The sequence below is a fragment of the Colobus angolensis genome, unplaced genomic scaffold (genome assembly GCF_000951035.1).
Source record: "Colobus angolensis palliatus isolate OR3802 unplaced genomic scaffold, Cang.pa_1.0 Scaffold74, whole genome shotgun sequence".
Lineage (NCBI taxonomy): Eukaryota > Metazoa > Chordata > Mammalia > Primates > Cercopithecidae > Colobus > Colobus angolensis.
Window position 1 is genome coordinate 10,546,760 of NW_012121154.1, and position 18,916 is coordinate 10,565,675.

Sequence of the window (18,916 nt, forward strand, 5' to 3'; positions counted from 1 at the left end):
AGATGGAGTTTTGCTATTGTCGCCCAGGCTGGAGTGCAATGGCACCATCTCAGCTCACTGCAACCTCCGCCTCCTGGGTTCAAGCAATTCTCCTGTCTCAGCCTCCCAAGTAGCTGGGATTACAGGCACACACCACCACACCTGGCAGATTATAGTATATAATGTATAGTGTATTCATACAAACCTGTAATATTGCTCTTTCAGGTAACAGTGAAATGTCACATTTTAGAGTCTCATGTACAAGAGAGCCTTCAGAAGAACTTTGTTCAGGAAAATTGGATTCTTCTGCAGCAGCTCTTTTGAGTGTTAACCTATTTTTCCATTTTTTCAATTGAAGTTCATGTTTTAATATCTGCAATGAAAATAATTTTAAAATTCCATGGAATTGCTGTAATGATCAAGAGAGGTGACAGACATAAAGCACAGTGCTTGACACAAGAATAGAACAAATAAAACATTATTTATGATTGTCATCATTACCACACAAACTATAATTTTTCGTAAGCATGTTTAACATTCTCTGAACCACCAAAGTATTACAGATCATTTCCATTAGTTGTCATAAAACATTGGCACAGGCAGCCACCTTGAAAGGCTGATCTAGTATCCTCTTTCAAAGATGAGGAAGTGAGGACCACAAAGTCAAGGCTCTGGCAATGATAAAACTGGTAATTGGTGCATGGAGTGAAGGTGATTAACACACAGATAACAAAAAAGGGAAGTCAGAAGTAATGTATTTGGGAAATTGCCAAATTTATCATCACAGGAAGTCCCCATTTTAACTCTTGATACACTTCTGAAAACTGTGTAATAAACAAAGTTTATTTCAAAGTAAGTATTTCAGTCACAAACATATACACACAATATTGGGGTAATATATACTGATGTAATATATATGTGTGTATGTGTGTGTGTGTGTGTGTGGGTATACACACACATATTAGAGCCTGAGGAAGAACACATGTGGAGCACTTGACACACAGGTGTTTCCTGCCTCTGCTCCCAGCATACACTTGCCAGCCTCACTCCATTTAAGGGAATGTAGAATGATTGTTAGGTCAATAAATCATGTATCTAGAAAAAAAGTTCTCTAAACACACAATTAACTATATAATACACGTATATCTTAACGATAATATTATTATAGTATATATAACATACATTATATATATTAATGTATATCAACTGTGTGTAAAACATCATGCTCAGCATACAGAGACTACTAAGAGAACAACACTGCCTGCTCTCAGAGATTTTTGGTTTGTTTGTTTTTTGAGAAGGAGTTTTGCTTTTGTTGCCCAGGCTGGAGTGCAGTGGCGTGATCTCGGCTCACTGCAACCTCCACCTCCAGGTTCAAGAGATTCTCCTGACTCAGCCTCTCAAGTAGCTGGGATTACACGGGCCTGCCACCATGCCTGGCTAATTTTTATATTCAGGGATGTTTAGCTGAAGCGGGTGTACAGGGGCGGACTGGTCATGTACTGTTACCTATTTCACTATTAGACAATCAGTGATCAGGCATAGAGGGCAGTGATCAAAACACTAGCTTAATATACAGAGTGGTGGAAAACACTGAATGAGCAGACTAATATAGTGTTAGGTACCCAAAGTAGAGCTGTTTCACTGGTAACACTGAGAAGGTAGCATGCAAGAGGCAAAGCCTACAGGACAGCATAAAAGACCACCAGCTCAAAACCTATACATTATAAACTTCTAAAGAGCATCTCAAGTAACCTTTAAGATGCTTAAAGCTCAGCGCAGGCTCTAGCACTGTTTTAAGCATACATAAGTAATAAATCTCCTCATACTCTTTTGCTGCTCCTCATACTCTTCTCCTACTAAATAATGTAACTACAGAAAAAAAATCCAGCATGTTTCTATGTCTGATCATAGTGTTACTTTGAACATACTAAACCAATATTAAGTAATGATATACTAATAGCTGAAGTAAATTTTAAATTATTAAGTTAAAGAACAAGAATCCCAGCCAGACGCAGTGGCTCACGCCTGTAATCCCAGCACTTTGGGAGGCCGAGGCGGGCAGATCACCTGAGATCAGGAGTTCAAGACCAGCCTGGCCAACATGGTGAAACCCCGTCTCTACTAAAAACAAAAAAAAATTAGCTGGGTGTGGCGGCAGGCGCCTATAACCCCAGCTACCTGGGAGGCTGAGACAGGAGAATCGCTTGAACCTGGGAGGCAGAGGTTGCAGTGAGTCGAGATCACGCCATTGCACTCCAGCCTGGACAACAAGAGCAAAACTCTGTCTCAAAAAAATTAAAAAATTTAAAAAAAGCAAGAATCCCTTCAAAAGTAGATAATATTCAGGATTTTAGTATTTTTCACACACAGTATTATTATTTGAGGCAACATGAATATAACTGAAAAATCCAGATTCTTAAAAAAATTGTTTCAATATACAATACCAGCTCATCTTCTTTCTTTTTACTCTTAAGTCTTGCTGTATTCCGCCATTTTGTTAGGATAATGGACAGCTTGTGACAATAGATGATCTGCTGTATCCGCAATAGCGTATCTGAAGGAAATTTACTAGATTACTGTATATATTAATAGTTACAGCTGTTTCCAAAAAACACGAAGTGATTTAATATTCTATCATGTTTATAATATGAGCCAATGTCACATCTGGTCGTTTTTGTTTGGTTTTATTTACACTTGAAATTAATTACTTTTGATAGCATTAGTACTCTCGAGACTTTATTAACCTGGGAACATCACCTGTGCCCTTAGAAATTAAGATGTAATAGCTACAATAGAAATGTCAAGACATGTATCATTTCTTTTTTTAAAAACAAGGTTGTTCTTTGTAAAACCAGAACTTCTAAACTTTTTCATAAGAAATAGTCATAAGGTAGCATTTAGATCCAACGTCTCTGAATTTAATTTTATGTCCTATGATTAACCAGTTCCTAACCCTTCATTACACTAATGTTAAAATCTTCAGAGGGTCCACTCTAACTGAGATACCAACCACAGCCAGTCAAAAAGAAATGATTCTCTGGTTTGCAACAGCCATAAACAAGTTATAATCAGGAGAGCTGCAAAACAATCTAACCGGAAGACAAGAGCTCTTGCAGGTTATACTGAGTAGGCATGGATCACATTAATGTACCTCCCCCTCACTCAGTATAACCCCCAAGGTCTTAAGAGAAAATAATTTTTATTTTTAAGTTTCATCATATATACATTAAATGTAATATTTGTAAAAAGCATAAACCTCTTTACAAAAATAGTCAGTTTTGGTACCTGTCCATATTATTTGGAACCCACCCAGCTCTCTATTACATAAAAAAGCTCATAGTAGATTCTATTTATATTCATGTATACATACACACAAATGCACATAAGATGTGATTTTAAATATGTCTGTTTTCTATTAAAATAAAATCCTTTGAGACAAATTTCATTAAGTATTTTTAAATTAGAAGCTCTACCTTCATTTCATGACAATTGTCTAGACATAAAAAAGACAGGGTCTCTAAGTATACAAAGTATGCTTAACTGTTAGTTTTTTTTATTATTTCAATAAATGGATACAAAAAGTAATTGCTACTAAGTAAGAATTTACTTTTAAGTTTTTCTTTCTGGTCTTCCATATAAGAGTGCCAGTGATGAAATACAGATTTCTGAAGTCTGAAATTGTAACATCTCACTGCTCTGTTCATTTTTTCAGCCAGGGCAACATTTTCATTTGTACAAGCTACATCTCTCCAAGTGCTGCAGGCAGAAGACATTTTCTTAAAAATAATATTCTGATATTAGGGCAATATATCAGTCAATAAATTAGGGGAACAAAGAATGACATCTCCTTTATGATCTCAAAAGCCACAGCATAGAAAGAAACTTCTACAACTTGGGTATGACCTGAAGAATTCCTAATAGTAATAGAGAAAAATGGAGATTATATGAGTCATATATCTTTTTGGATAAAATAAAGAAATCATGGGATGAAATCATGTTGTCATAATTCCAATTTACCAAAAGAACCACCTAATGATGTCTTTTTATAAAAGGAATCTAAATTCCAAAACATATTTGGCTCCAAGGGTTTCAGATAAGTTGACTGTGAAACTATATTTTTAATTTTAAAGTTTTATTTATTTATTTTTTATTTTTATTTTTTTTTGAGACGGAGTCTCGCTCTGTCGCCCGGGCTGGAGTGCAGTGGCCGAATCTCAGCTCACTGCAAGCTCCGCCTCCCGGGTTTACGCCATTCTCCTGCCTCAGCCTCCCGAGTAGCTGGGACTACAGGCGCCCACCACCTCGCCCGGCTAGTTTTTTTTGTATTTTTTTTTAGTAGAGACGGGGTTTCACAGTGTTAGCCAGGATGGTCTCAATCTCCTGACCTCGTGATCCGCCCATCTCGGCCTCCCAAAGTGCTGGGATTACAGGCTTGAGCCACCGCGCCCGGCCTAAAGTTTTATGTTTTAAGAAAAGATAGTTATACCTTAAAGAAGTAAAATACATATTTTAACTAAGTAAAAGCTGATTAAATATAAAAGAAATATATAATACAAAATGGTAGAAACATGATTAAATAGATAAAATCAGCACAACTGGTCCAAAGTGAATTTTTCTTTGTACGGAGGATATCAAGAATAAAAACACAAAGAGGAAGAAATTGTTTATAAAAATCACATTCTTACCAAAAATGAGTCTTTACTAAATGTCCAGTATAAAAGCTACAGGCTTTTATCATCAATTCTGGAGTCATCTAAAGTAAATAAATAATTGAAATAACCAATATTAGAAATAAAGGGAATGCACAGACTACCTCTGCAAGATACTCAAGAAAAAGAGAGCAATGGATGCCAAGACAGAAGGGAATTGGGCAGCTGGAGACAGGAATGGGCTGAAAGAATTATATACCATTTATGTTTTGGAATTTTGTGTATGTCTATAGTAATATTTTTAAGTTAAAACCACAGCTTAATATATTTTCCCATTATAACTCACTTAGTTTGAAACATTTTGAGTTAAGCAACATGGCATTGTTATGATAATCTATATTTACAATAGTATAGAATTGCAGTTCTGCTGTTCACTATTAAAACAGAATGATTTTCTGAATCATTCTGAATCAAACAGAGTGATTTTCTCAAGGATACAAACTGAGATTCTCTTTTCAACATAGAGGAATTCCTCACTTACCAAGCAGGAATAGGAAAACCACATAAATTTAAAGTCTGAAGTGTGGACTATGCTTAAAGAGATGCAAATTTATCACTTAAAAACTATCACAATAACATGTGGCAACAGCTAACTGAAATCATCTACACCTTCATAAGTGTAGTAAAGATATTATTATATTAATATCTTTAAGTAAAGATATTATTATATTAACATATTTATTATATGCACATGGCTACTGCTAGGTGTTAATGGTGTTAAGTTTTCCTCTTATTTTATTGCCACTTTGCTTACTATATAGAAATACAAACATATGAGTCACATCTACTTGGTGTATAGGTAAGTTTAGTCCAAATCTATACCAAAAGCCAGGAATTCTGAATTCTTCTTTTCTAAGGCAAATGTTTTCTACTTTGCACATTGCTGTAAATACTTTGTTAAATTAACAGATATGGCATATATATGTACAAGAAAGGCCCACAGGACCCCTGACATGTGAAAATCCTCACTTTTGATGGAGATTAAATGCAAATTATGCCTACAGTGAGGGAAAACATAAATGATTCAAGACATTTTTCACTAAATTCAGATTTTTATAGAAGAAAGGAATCCAGATAAGTAAAGAAGGAGTATTGGGGATATTATAGCTGACAGGATAAAAACCAAGAAGGGGATGAGGTGGCAGAGGCAAACAAATTTCATTAACATTACACTTTTTCAGTACTGCTGTAGGTCCCTAAATTTCATGAGCCTGATTCTTCTTAGACAATATTACCTGAAAAGTCCTAAATAAATAACTACAGTAAATGATATGTCATAAAATATGAGTATATTATACGATCAAATGAATGTAGTTCAAAACATTATAGTAATAATGACTTTGAAAAGAATTATTAAAATTCAGCAAGCACCATTTGAACTCAAGTTTTCTTTTCTGACGATCAATTCTTTAATACAGCATAGAAGTATTTTCTATTCTATTATTGAAAGAAGTAGTTTAAATCCTCATTAATTCACGATTTATAATATACCAGAATTTTTGCTGTTCTAATATTCGTTTTTTAAGAGTTTCTCTTCATAAATTTTTATTTTAACTTTACATTTATTGTTCTCCCAGTTTGGAAGGAAGGAAGGAAGGAAGGAAGGAAGGAAGGAAGGAAGGAAGGGAGGGAGGGAGGGAGGGGAAAAGAAGGAAGGAGAGAAACAATTAAAATCACGATTTTTCCTTATTATTACTATTGGTATACTCTTGTTTTCTTCACAGGGAAAAGCAACTTTAAGAGAGCATCTCCAAGGGACTAATATGCAAGAGGACTCCAGCCCAGTAATGCCCCATTCCCCACTTGGGGGTGGGCATGTGTTGACTTCACTGCAGCTCCAAGGAATCTCTGGCCAATCCAGCCATTAGGCACATGCCTGGACCACTTAGTCACATGGCTTCACTTCCTCCATTCACGTTTCCACCACCCACACTCCAGCCAATGGCTTCCCACCCTTCATAGTCGTTGCATATTGTTTAACTGCTTCTGATTGGAAAATACTCTTCCTCTCACCTTCTAATTCCAGCTAGCAGTGTTTTGCACAGAGTAGGAGTTCAACAAATATGTATGTATTGATCGATCAACAGAATTAGAAAACTGCTTAGATGCAAGCCAATTCTCTGCCATCTGACTACCACAAATGGAGGGCAAAGGATTCTGGTAACAACTTTGTGGGGAAGTCAGTGGATAAACAGCAAGTTAGTGCTGGCTACAGATGGCCTCAGAGTGCCCTCACATAACACTCACACCACAAGTGCTGCTGTCCCCAGACACCTGTAGTTATAAATAAAGTGAGGGAGGAATGGACAGTGCATCACAATATGATTTCTGAGAGTCCAGGTACACTGTAAGGTTAATTTCTAGTCTGGAAATAAAAGAAAAAAATTCTACCATAAGAGATGATTTTTAAAGTTAAAGAGTGGGAATGTGTAAATAAATAATGAATTAGTTGTGAAAGATTTTTCATAATATTTAGTTAGGGTTTGACACTCCTTTTTTAGGCCAGTGGCCTACAGGAAGCCAGCTGGAATCACCTGTGAAACTTCCTGTAAACTACCCAGGTTCACTTCCCAAGATTTCTTAGCCCTCCACTCTTACCTGCTCTAAGGAATTACTGCTGTGATTAGTCACTATTATGACCAAGAGTATGTCTTACTCCTCATGTACACTAGGAACAGAAGAGTGTTAAGGCCCAGTTTTTAAGCTGAGTTCTAGGAGCATACAATAGCACACACACTAGTTTCAAGGAAACATATTTGTATAGATTAGGAGAGAAAAAGAAGTGAAACATAAAACTGATTTCTTTTTGAAAAGATATTATATGTAGTATGATTACAACCCAGTCCTGAAAAAATAGCTTATAAAAAAATTTCATTCCTCTGCCAGGGTTGGAGAAAAAAAGATTTAAAATTTCAAACTTACAGAGAAATAAAATAAACACCTAATACCCATAGTCATGTTTAACATTGTCAACATTCTGCCATACTTGCTTTTTCTATTTTAAAGTATATAAATTAAGACATCATGACATTTCATCCCCCAAATCTTATAATATCCATCTCTTTAAAAATGAGTACATTTTCTTTGCAACCACAATTCCATTATCCTGCCTTAGACACTTAACAGTAATTGCTTAATATCATTGTACCCATGCCATAGCCAACTCTCTGGAATTGGCCTCCAAATGTCTTATACGGTTTGTTCAAACTAGAATCCAGATAAGGACCATATATTTGCATTGCAAACTCAGTTTATGTGAGGATTTCAACAGCTACAGAAAAAAAGTTTTAGTTTTTCCTTCTCCTTTTCTATACTTTCAACATTTAATGAGTTGTGGAAGTGGGATAACACTGGCCTAAATCTAACGGATTCTGTTACCTGGGTCTGTCTAATATTACATTCTAAAAGTCAGTCAGGCATGGTGGCTCACACTTGCAATCCTAAAACTTTGGATGGCTGAGGTGGGAGGATCCCTCAAGCTCAGGACTTAGAGAGTAGCCTGGACAACATAGTGAGACCTTGTCTCTACTAAAAATAAAAAATCAGCTGGGTGCGGTAGCATGCACCCATAGTACCAGCAACTTGGGAGGCTGAGGTTGGAGAATCACTGGAGCTCAGATAGAGGCTGCAGTGAGCAAGCTATGATTGTGCCACTGCACTCCAGCCTGGGCAACAGAGTGAGATCCTCTCTCTCTCTCTGCTGCCTCTCTCTCTCTGTCTCTGTCTCTCTCTCTCTCCCTCCACCCCCAATACACACACACACACACACACACACACACACAGAGTTCTAAAAGTCAATTTAAATATTTTTGTTTTGACAGACAGGAGACTAAGAAAGGTTTTTTTTTGTTTTTTGTTTTTGTTTTTGTTTCTTTTTTCTTTTCCTATCCTCTGAAAGAAAAACAAGAATGGGGATAAGGGTGGGGAGCCACATGGCATCTGTCTCTGCCACCTGAATCAGGGGTCTGACTCTTAGGGAAGAAAGAACTGCAGGCAGAATCCAAAAGAACTGCTCCTATGAGGCACACAGCCCTATTTGTGCAACACAAAGTGAAGGAAAGGCATGTTCCCCACTACTGTACAGCACACATAGCACAAAGCCATCAAATTTCATGTGACTTTAAATTTTGCAAACTTAAACTAACGTGATACAAAAAATATTACAAGAGTCTTACATTATGCCAAATTTTGAAATAATACAATCCTTCAAATTAAAATTTTACTGAGGGGTATTTCCTTTCGAAGCTGGTGGGAAAACAAATTAAAAGTTTAAGTTCTTGCCACAAAGTGGTACTATTTCAGCAGGTAAACAAATGTGGCTTTAGTCTTAAAGTATGAGTTTGAGTTATTGGCAATCTTCAGAAAAATACGGCATCTTGTGAAAAGTGTGACCAACCAGTGTGGTCTGAGTAAAGCCGGCAGGCCAAGGGAAAGGATTTGCAGGTGTACAGCCTGGAGCACCAGGATTTGCAGGTGTACAGCCTGGAGCACCAGCTCAGGCAGACATTGGGGCTCTTAGGAAGACCAGGGTGGCAGTTCTAGGGTTCCCCTTCAGATGGCCTCACTGGTTCCAGACAGACACTAGGAGGAATTCTTGAATTCACATGGGATAGCTTTGGGATTCCCAGACACAAATGGGTGGAACTGGAGGGGAAACTGATCTCCTGTGTTATGAAGACAGGAGCTAGAGGCAGTGAAATTTGGGATACTCCTATTAACACTGCTCTACTTGTATCCCAGGCTGGTGAGACCTGGGGAAGTATTGTACTAAATGAAAAAATAATGAAATCCTATTATAAATCATTACTGTTGACTTAACAGATACCAAATTTATGGCTCGTTAATATAAGTAGTAATTGGTCCCATTAATTTTTAATTTTGTAAGATATTATCCATTTACTATATGTAAAAAAATGCATTTAAATAACAGCTATAGAAAAAAAAAGTTTCAGTTCTATAAAATAAAGTACCTAGTAAAGAATCTGGCAAGAATCAAATGTAAAATAAATGTAAATCATTAACTTTATATTATAATTTTTAGCTTTCAGCATACTGTAATATTATTTTTCTTCTAGCAAGCAATTCCCTTTTTTGCTCAGTTAACCCGTGAATCAAAAGATTATATACAAAATTGTCTTAACTTAATTCACCATATTATAAAGTACCATGCCTTTATTTCATTAATGAGCTTCATTTATATCCCACATAGTATCATTCTAGAATAGGGGTCTCCAACCCCCAGGCCACAGACTGCTACAGGTCCATGGCCTGTCAGGAACCAGGCCACACAGCAGGAGGTGAGCAGCAGGCAAGTGAGCATTACCTCCTGAGCTCCATCTCAGCAGCCGCAGCATTAGATTCTCACAGGAGAACGAACCCCACTGTGAAGGGTGCATGCAAAGATCTAGGCTGCGCATTCCTTATGAGAATCTAATTAATGCCTAATGATCTGAGGTGCAACAGTTTCATCTTTAAATCACCCCCACCACCCCACCACAGTCCATGGAAAAAATTTCTTCCATGAAACCCATCTCCGGTACCAAAAAGGCTGGTGACTGCTGTTCTAGAATAATAGTAGCAAAATAGAATGGGGATTATAAATATGTGTTGAATGGATATGTCTAATTTAAATCCCTACCAACTCTGATTTTTTTTATTTTTCAAAAGCCCTGAAAGTTAATAACAATAGTAAAAAGAAGCCATGCCTTTAATACAGAGAGAACATATCTTTATATATAGCAGCACGGCATGCATGGTATGAAGTGTTGAATTTTTCATGATAAGTCATTTTTCTTATTTCTTGATATCCTGAAAATTACTTACTTATTTATTTATTTATTTATTTTTGAGACAAAGTCTCTATCTGTCACCCAGGTTGGAGCACAATCTTGGCTCACTGCAACCTCCACTCCCCGGTTCAAGTGATTCTCGTGCCTCAGCCTCCCCAGTAGCTGAGATTACAGGTGTACACCACCATACCCAGCTAATTTTTGTATTTTTAGTAGAGACGGGATTTCACCATGTTGCCCAGGCTGCCCTGGAACTCCTGGCCTCAACTGATCTGCCCACTTTGGCCTCCCAAAATGTTGGAGTTACAGGCACGAGTCACAGTACCTGGCCCCAAAGAGTCTTTAATACCTAAAGGGCTTTTGTGCCTGGACAGAAATGCTAACATTTGTACTTTGATGCTTTTTTATCAATAAACACATATTTAAATAAGCACAATTTTGGAAACTCAATGTTTCTTAAACATGTAATATTTGTTACCAACTTCATTAAGTAAAGTCCCTGCAATAATTTAAACTACAATTACAATTTACAAACCCATTCCTTAGAACACCTAAAATGCCATAAATAGCAGACAGAATATACAAAAATATCATTATTATATGTTATACTTAAACTTATCCTAAACATGAATCTAGTTCACATCTTCATTATTTTCACATTTCACTATTTTTTACTCCTTCCAGATTACAGTAACGTTTATTTTGATGCCCTATCAGATAACAGTAATGTACCCAGTTTCAAAAGAAATGAAATATCTTTGCAGAGCCAACAAGGATACAGGATCAACCAACTGATTATCAACCAACTGATTCTCGTTTGGGGCATAGGCACTGTCTGTCTCTCCCAAATGATTAAAACTCCAGCCCCTAAGGGTCCTAAGATTAACTTTCCTTTCCACAGTTAAACTTTGTTCATCAGTAAGACTTTTCAAATCCACATCTTTCATTTACATTTTAGGGTTTTTTTACATGGTGCTCCTCTGTGACAGCATTATTTTAAAATGTTTTATATTTTATTATTTTAAAAGGCACAGTGGGTCATGCCTGTAATCCTAGCACTTTGGGAGGCTGAGGTAGGAAGATCACTTGAGGCCAGGAGTTTGAGACCAGCCAGGGCAACACAGCGAGACCCTGTCTGTACCAAAGGAAAAAAAATTAGCCAGGTATGGTAGCTCACACCTAGTAGTCCCAGCTACTCAGGAGGCAGAGGCAGGAGGATTGTTTGAGCTCAGGAATTCAAGGTTACAGTGAACAATGATCATGCCATTGCACTCCAGCAAGAGTGACAGAGTGAGACTCTGTCTGTAAAAGAATATTTTTGGGCATGCTTCCAAGGCGGTCAAGTAGAAACAGCTCCGGTCTGCAGCTCCCAGTGAGATTGACGCAGAAGACGGGTGCATTTCCAGCTGAGGTACCCAGTTCATCTCATTGGGACTGGTTGGACAGCGAGTGCAGCCCACAGAGGGTGAGCTGAAGTGCAGTAGGGCGTTGCCTCACTCAGGAAGCGCAAGGGGTCAGGGAGTTTCCCTTTCCTAGCCAAGGGAAGCTGTCACAGACTGTACCTGGAGAAATGGGGCACTTCTGACCAAATACTGTGCTTTTCCCACAATCTTAGCAACCTGCAGACCAGGAGATACCCTCCCATGCGTGGCTTGGTGAGTCCCACACCCACAGAGCCTTACTCATTGCTAGTGCAGCAGTCTGAGATCTACCGGCGACACTGCAGATTGGCAGGGGGGAGGGGTGTCCGCCATTGCTGAGGCTTGAGTAGCTCACAGTGTAAACAAAAAGGCCAGGAAGCACAAACTGGGTGGAGACCACCATAGCTCAGCAAGGCCCACTGCTTCTATAGATTCCACCACTGGGGACAGGGCACAGTAGAACAAAAGGCAGCAGACAGCTTCTGCAGACTTAAACATCCCTGTCAGACAGCTCTGAAGACCACAGTGGCTCTCTCAGCACGGCGTTTTGAGCTCCGAGAACTGACAAGACTGCCTCCTGAAGCGGGTCCATGACCCCCATATAGCCTGACTGGGAAATATCTCCCAGTAGGGGCCGAAAGACACCTGAAACAGGTGGGTGCCCCTCTGGGATGAAGCTTCCAGAGGAAGGATCGGGCAGCAATATTTGCTGTTCTGCAGCCTCCGCTGGTGATACACAGGCAAACAGGGTCTGGAGTAGACCTCCAGCAAACTCCAACAGACCTGCAGCTGAGGGGTCTGACTGGTAAAAGGAAAACTAACAAACAGAAAGGAATATCATCAACATCAACAAAAATGACATCCACACCAAAACCCCATCTGTAGGTCACCAACATCAAAGACCAAAGGTAGATAAAATCACAAAGATGGGGAGAAACCAGAGCAGAAAAGCTGAAAATTCCAAAGAAACAGAGTGCCTCTTCTCCTCCAAAAGATCGCAGCAACAGAACAAAACTGGATGGAGAATGAGTTTGACAAGTTGACAGAAGGAAGCTTCAGAAGGTAGGTAATAACAAACTTCTCCAAGCTAGAGGAACATGTTCTAACCCATCGCAAGGAAGCTAAAAACCTTGAAAAAAAGATTAGACAAATGGCTAACTAGAACGAACAGCGTAGAGAACACCTGAAATGACCTGATGGAGCCAAAAACCATGGCACGAGAACTTCATGACGCCTGCACAAACTTCAATAGCCAATTCGATCAAGTGGAAAAAAGGATATCAGTGATTGCAGATCAAATTAATGAAATAAAGTGAGAAAGCAAGATTAGAGAAAAAAAGTGAAAAGAAATGAACAAAGTCTCCAAGAAATATGGGACTAAGTGAAAAGACCAAATACACGTTTGATTGGTGTACCGGAAAGTGACGGGGAGAATGGAACCAAGTTAGAAAACACTGTTCAGGATATTATCCAGGAAAACTTCCCTAACCTAGCAAGGCAGGCCAACATTCAAATTCAGGAGATACAGACAACACCACAAAGATACTCCTCGAGAAGAGCAACCCCAAGACACATAATTGTCAGACTTACTAAGGTTGAAATGAGGGAAAAAATGTTAAGGGCAGCCAGAGAGAAAGGTCGGGTTACCCACAACGGGAAGCCCGTCAGACTAACAGCAAATCTCTTGGCAGAAACCCTACAAGCCAGAAGAGAGTGGAAGCCAATATTCAACATTCTTAAAGAAAGTAAGTTTCAACCCAGAATCCCCTATCAAGTCAAACTAAGTTTCATAAGTGAATGAGAAATAAAATCCTTTATAGACAAGTAAATGCTGAGATATTTTGTCACCACCAGGCCTGCCTTACAAGAGCTCCTGAAGAAAATACTAAACATGGAAAGGAACAACCAGTACCAGTCACTGCAAAAACATCCTAAATGGTAAAGACCATCAATGCTATGAAGAAACTGTGTCAATTAACAGGCAAAATAACCAGCTAACATCATAATGACAGGATCAAATTCAAACATAACAATATTAACTTTAAATGTAAATGGGCTAAATGCCCCAATTAAAAAACACAAACCAACAAACTAGATAGAGTCAAGACCCATCAAGTGTGTTGTATTCAGGAGACCCATCTCATGTGCAAAGATGCACATAGGCTCAAAATAAAGGGATGGAGGAAGATCTACCAAGCAAATGAAAAGCAATAAAAAAAAAAAAAAAGCAGGGGTTGCAATCCTAGTCTGACAAAACAGACTTTAAACCAACAAAGATCAAAAGGAGACAACGAAGGCCATTACATATTGGTAAAGGGATCAATTCAACAAGAAGAGCCAACTATCCTAAATATATATGCATCCAATACAGGAGCATCCAGACTCATAAAACAAGTCCTTAGAGACTACAAAGAGACTTAGAATCCCACACAATAATAATGGGAGATTTTAACACCCCACTGTCAATATTAGACAGATCAATGAGACAGAAAGTTAACAAGGATATTTAAGACTTGAACTCAGCTCTGGACCAAGCAGACCTAAGAGACATCTACAGAACTTTACACCCCAAATCAACAGAAAATATATTCTTCTCAGCACCACATCATAGTTATTCTAAAATTGACCACATAATTGGTAGTAAAATAATCCTCAGCAAATGTAAAAGAACAGAGATCACAAAAAACTGTCTCTCAGACCACAGTGCAATCAAATTAGAACTCAGGATTAAGAAACTCATTCAAAACTGCACAACTACATGGAAACTGAACAACCAGCTCCTTAATGACTACTGGCTAAATAACAAAATTAAGGCAAAAATAAACATGTTCTTTGAAACCAATGAGAATAAAGACACAACGTACCAGAATCTCTGGGACACATTTAAAGCAGCGTGTAGAGGGAAATTTATAGCACTAAATACCCACAACAGACAGTGGGAAAGATATAAAATCAACACCCTAACATCACAATTAAAAGAACTAGAGAAGCAAGAGCAAACAAATTCAAAACCTAGCTGAAGGCAAGAAATAACTAAGATCACAGCAGAACTGATCAGAAGGAGATAGAGACACAAAAAACCCTTCAAAAAATCAATGAATCCAGGAGCTGGTTTTTTGAAAAGATCAACAAAATTGATAAACTGGTAGCAAGACTAATAAAGGAGAGAGAAGAATCAAATAGATGCAATAAAAAATGATGAAGGAGATATCACCACCGAGCCCACAGAAATACAAACTACCATCAGAGAATACTATCAACACCTCTACACAAATAAACTAGGAAATCTAGAAGAAATCAACAAATTTCTGGACACATACACCCTCCCAAGACTAAACCAGGAAGAAATTGAATCTCTGAATAAACCAATAACAGGATCTGAAATTGAGCCAATAATGAATAGCCTACCAACCAAAAAAAGTCCAGGACCAAACGGATTCACAGCCATATTCTACCAGAAGTACAAACAGGAGCTGGTATCATTCCTTCTGAAACTATTTCAATCAATAGAAAAAGACAGAATCCTCCCTAACTCTTTTTATGAGGCTCGCATCATCCTGATACAAAAGCCTGGTAGAGACAAAACAAAAAAAAGAGAATTTTAGGCCAATATCCCCGATGAACATCGATGCAAAAATCCTCAATAAAATACTGGCAAACTAAATCCAGCAGCACATCAAAAAGCTTATCCATCACGACTAAGGTGGCTTCATCCCTGGGATGCAAGGCTGGTTCAACATATGCAAATCAGTAAACATAATCCATCACAAAAACAGAACCAACGACAAAAACCACATGACTATCTCAATAGAAGCAGAAAAGGCCTTTGACAAAATTCAAAAGCCCTCCATGCTAAAAACTCTCAATAAACTAGATATTGATGGAACATATCTCAAAATAATAAGAGCTACTTATGACAAACCCACAGCCAATATCCTACCGAATGGGCAAAAACTGGAAGCATTCCCTCTGAAAATCAGCACAAGACAAGGATGCCCTCGCTCACCACTCCTATTCAACAAGTTTTGGAAGTTCTTCTGGCTATGGCAATCAGGCAAGAGAAAGACATAAAGGGTATCCAATTAGGAAAAGAGGAAGTCAAATTGTCTCTGTTTGCAGATGACGTAATTGTACATTTAGAAAAACCTATCGTCTTAGCCCAAAATCTCCTTAAGCTGATAAGCAACTTCAGCAAAGTCTCAGGATACAAAATCAATTTGCAAAAATCACAAGAATTCCTATACACCAATAACAGACAAACAGAGAGCCAAATCATGAATGAACTCCCATTCACAGTTACCACAAAGAGAATACCTAGGAATACAACTTGCAAGGGATGTGAAGGACCTCTTCAAGAAGAACTACAAACCACTGCTCAATACAATAAAAGAGGACATAAACAAACTGAAAAACATTTCATGCTCATTCATAGGAAGAATCAATATCGTGAAAATGACCATACTACCCACGGTAATTTACAGATGCAAGGCTATCCCCATCAAGCTACCACTGACTTTCATTACAGAATTGGAAAAAAACTACTTTAAAGTTCACATGGAACAAAAAAAAGCCCACATAGCCAAGGCAATCCTGAGCAAAAAGAACAAAGCTGGAGACATCACAGTATCTGACTTCAAACTATACTACAAGGCTACAGTAACCAAAACAGCATGGTACTGGTACCAAAACAGACATATAGACCAAAAGAACAGAACAGAGCCCTCAGAAATAATACCACACATCTATAACCATCTGATCTTTGACAAACCTGACAAAAACAAGCAATGGGGAAAGGGTTCTCTATTTAAGAAATTGTGCTGAAAAAACTGGCTAGCCAAATGTAGAAAGCTGAAACTGGATCCCTTCCTTACACCTTATACAAAAATTAACTCAAGATGGATTAAAGACTTAAATGTAAGACCTAAAACCATAAAAACCCTAGAAGAAAACCTGGCAATACCATTCAGGACATAGGCATGGGCAAAGACGTCATGACTAAAACACCAAAAGCAATGGCAACAAAAGCCAAAATAGACACATGGGATCTAATTGAACTAAAGAGCTTCTGCACGGAAAAAGAAACTACCATCAGAGTGAACAGGCAACCTACAGAATGGGAGAAAAATTTTACAATCTACCCATCTGACAAAGGACTAATATCCAGAATCTACAAAGAACTTAAACAAATGTACAAGAAAAAAACAACCCTATCAGAAAGTGGGCAAAGGATATGAACAGACACTTCTCAAAAGAAGACATTTATGCAGCCAAAAAACATACGAAAAAAGCTCATCATCACTGGTCATCAGAGAAATGCAAATCAAAACCACAATGAGATACCATCTCATGCCCATTAGAATGGGGATCTTTAAAAAGTCAGGAAACAACAGATGCTGGAGAGGATGTGGAGAAACAGAAATGCTTTTACAGTGTTGGTGGGAGTGCAAATTAGTTCAACCATTGTGGAAGACAGTGTGGCAATTCCTCAAGGATCTAGAACTAGAAATACCATTTGACCCAGTAATCCCATTATTGGGTATATACCCAAAGGATTATAAATCATGCTACTATAAAGACACATGCACACATATGTTTATTATGGCACCTCTCTCACCCAGGCCAGAGTCCAGTGGCGTGATCTCAGCTCACTGCAACCTCTGCCTTCCGGGTTCAGGCAATTCTCCTGCCTCAGTCTCCCATGTATCTGGGATTACAGGTGTGTGCCACCACGCCCAGCTAATTTTTTTGCATTTTTAGTAAAGACAGGGTTTCACCATGTTGGCCAGGCTGGCTGGTCTTGAACTCTTGACCTCAGGTGATCCACCTGCCTCAGCCTCCCAAAGTGCTAGGATTACAGGTGTGAGCCACCACACCCAAGCTGAATATACACATCTTAAAAGCAAAAAGAATTGAATAATCTTCTTAAACTGCATTCAGTAGTCTTTTTGTTGGTGGTTCTGTGGTAACGTTATTTGGAAATCATTATATGCGCATGGTAGGATACAACTAATAAGGAATTATATTAAGATCTCTAAGAGTCAAAATTCATTAAAAGTGGTTCAACCAGATCATGTGTGCTCCCTGATGTGATGCACTAGGAAAAACACAACAGCTCTATACAATATTCTTGTCACCAAAAAAAGTTGGTAGTGGGCAACCTGAATGAAATCAAACATCTAGATTTAAATACCAGCTTGCAGGAAATATAGGAAACAGAGCAAGTAAAACGACACTAGAGGAAGCAGTGAGAATGTGGGACATTTTACAAGGCAAATTATTTGCTTCCTTCAATAAATAAGTCGCATGGGGAAAAAATAAGACAAGGAGAATTCCTGTCCATTACTAGAGACGTTAGATAAATAACAACCAAGGGCAATATGCAGACTCTGTATGGATTCTGATTTGAACAGAGCCACATGTAAAAAGGCATTTTTGAGACACTCTGGGAAACTCAAATATAGAATATGCATCTGAATATAATCAGGACTAGATGACATTTAGGAATTTTGTTATTTATTCATAAGACACTGGCACTGTGTTTCTATTTTCTAAAAATATAGTATCTTATTAGAGATGCACACTACAGTATAATATAATTTCTGGGATCTGCTTTCTAATACTCTGGCAAAAATGAAGGAAGAGAGAAGAAATTAACAAGATTGGCAAAATGCTGATTATTGTTCAAGTTAGATGAGTTAGATCATTATGGTATTCCTTCTACTTTTGTGTTGTATTAAAATTTTTCCACAATAAAAAGATTTTTAAAATTGTATATATGCTTTCTCTTGTAGTTAGAAGGACCATCTGGAGATTTCATTTCCTAAGAAATGAGAACCAAGTCTGTGAAGTTCATTTCCTCCTTACAATGGTTGATTCTTTCATCTTGGAACAGTCAAAACAATGAAATTGTCTTTCCTTCTACTGTTATGAGAGCAGTTCCTACTTTTTCTTTACTATTTGGCTTACTCACAGTTTGCTGTATTCACTTTTCTTTAAGTAAAGAGACATATTTATC

General features: G+C 38.0%; 1 protein-coding gene across 5 annotated transcripts in view; it reads right to left on the reverse strand.

Annotated features, from left to right (window-relative positions):
- FBXL13 (F-box and leucine-rich repeat protein 13) overlaps positions 1-18,916 on the reverse strand; it is a 317,665-nt gene that overhangs the window by 267,860 nt on the left and 30,889 nt on the right. For all 5 annotated transcript variants that reach the window (XR_001000225.1, XM_011927739.1, XM_011927738.1 and 2 more), the window contains 4 exons: positions 4,668-4,735; positions 3,590-3,738; positions 2,427-2,536; positions 185-352 (listed from right to left, as the gene is read on the reverse strand). Coding sequence is in view for 4 of the 5 variants with exons in the window: in XM_011927739.1 (XP_011783129.1) it covers positions 185-352; positions 2,427-2,536; positions 3,590-3,738; positions 4,668-4,735 (495 nt within the window). In the remaining variant the exon portion in view is untranslated. The remainder of the gene's footprint in view (positions 1-184; positions 353-2,426; positions 2,537-3,589; positions 3,739-4,667; positions 4,736-18,916) is intronic.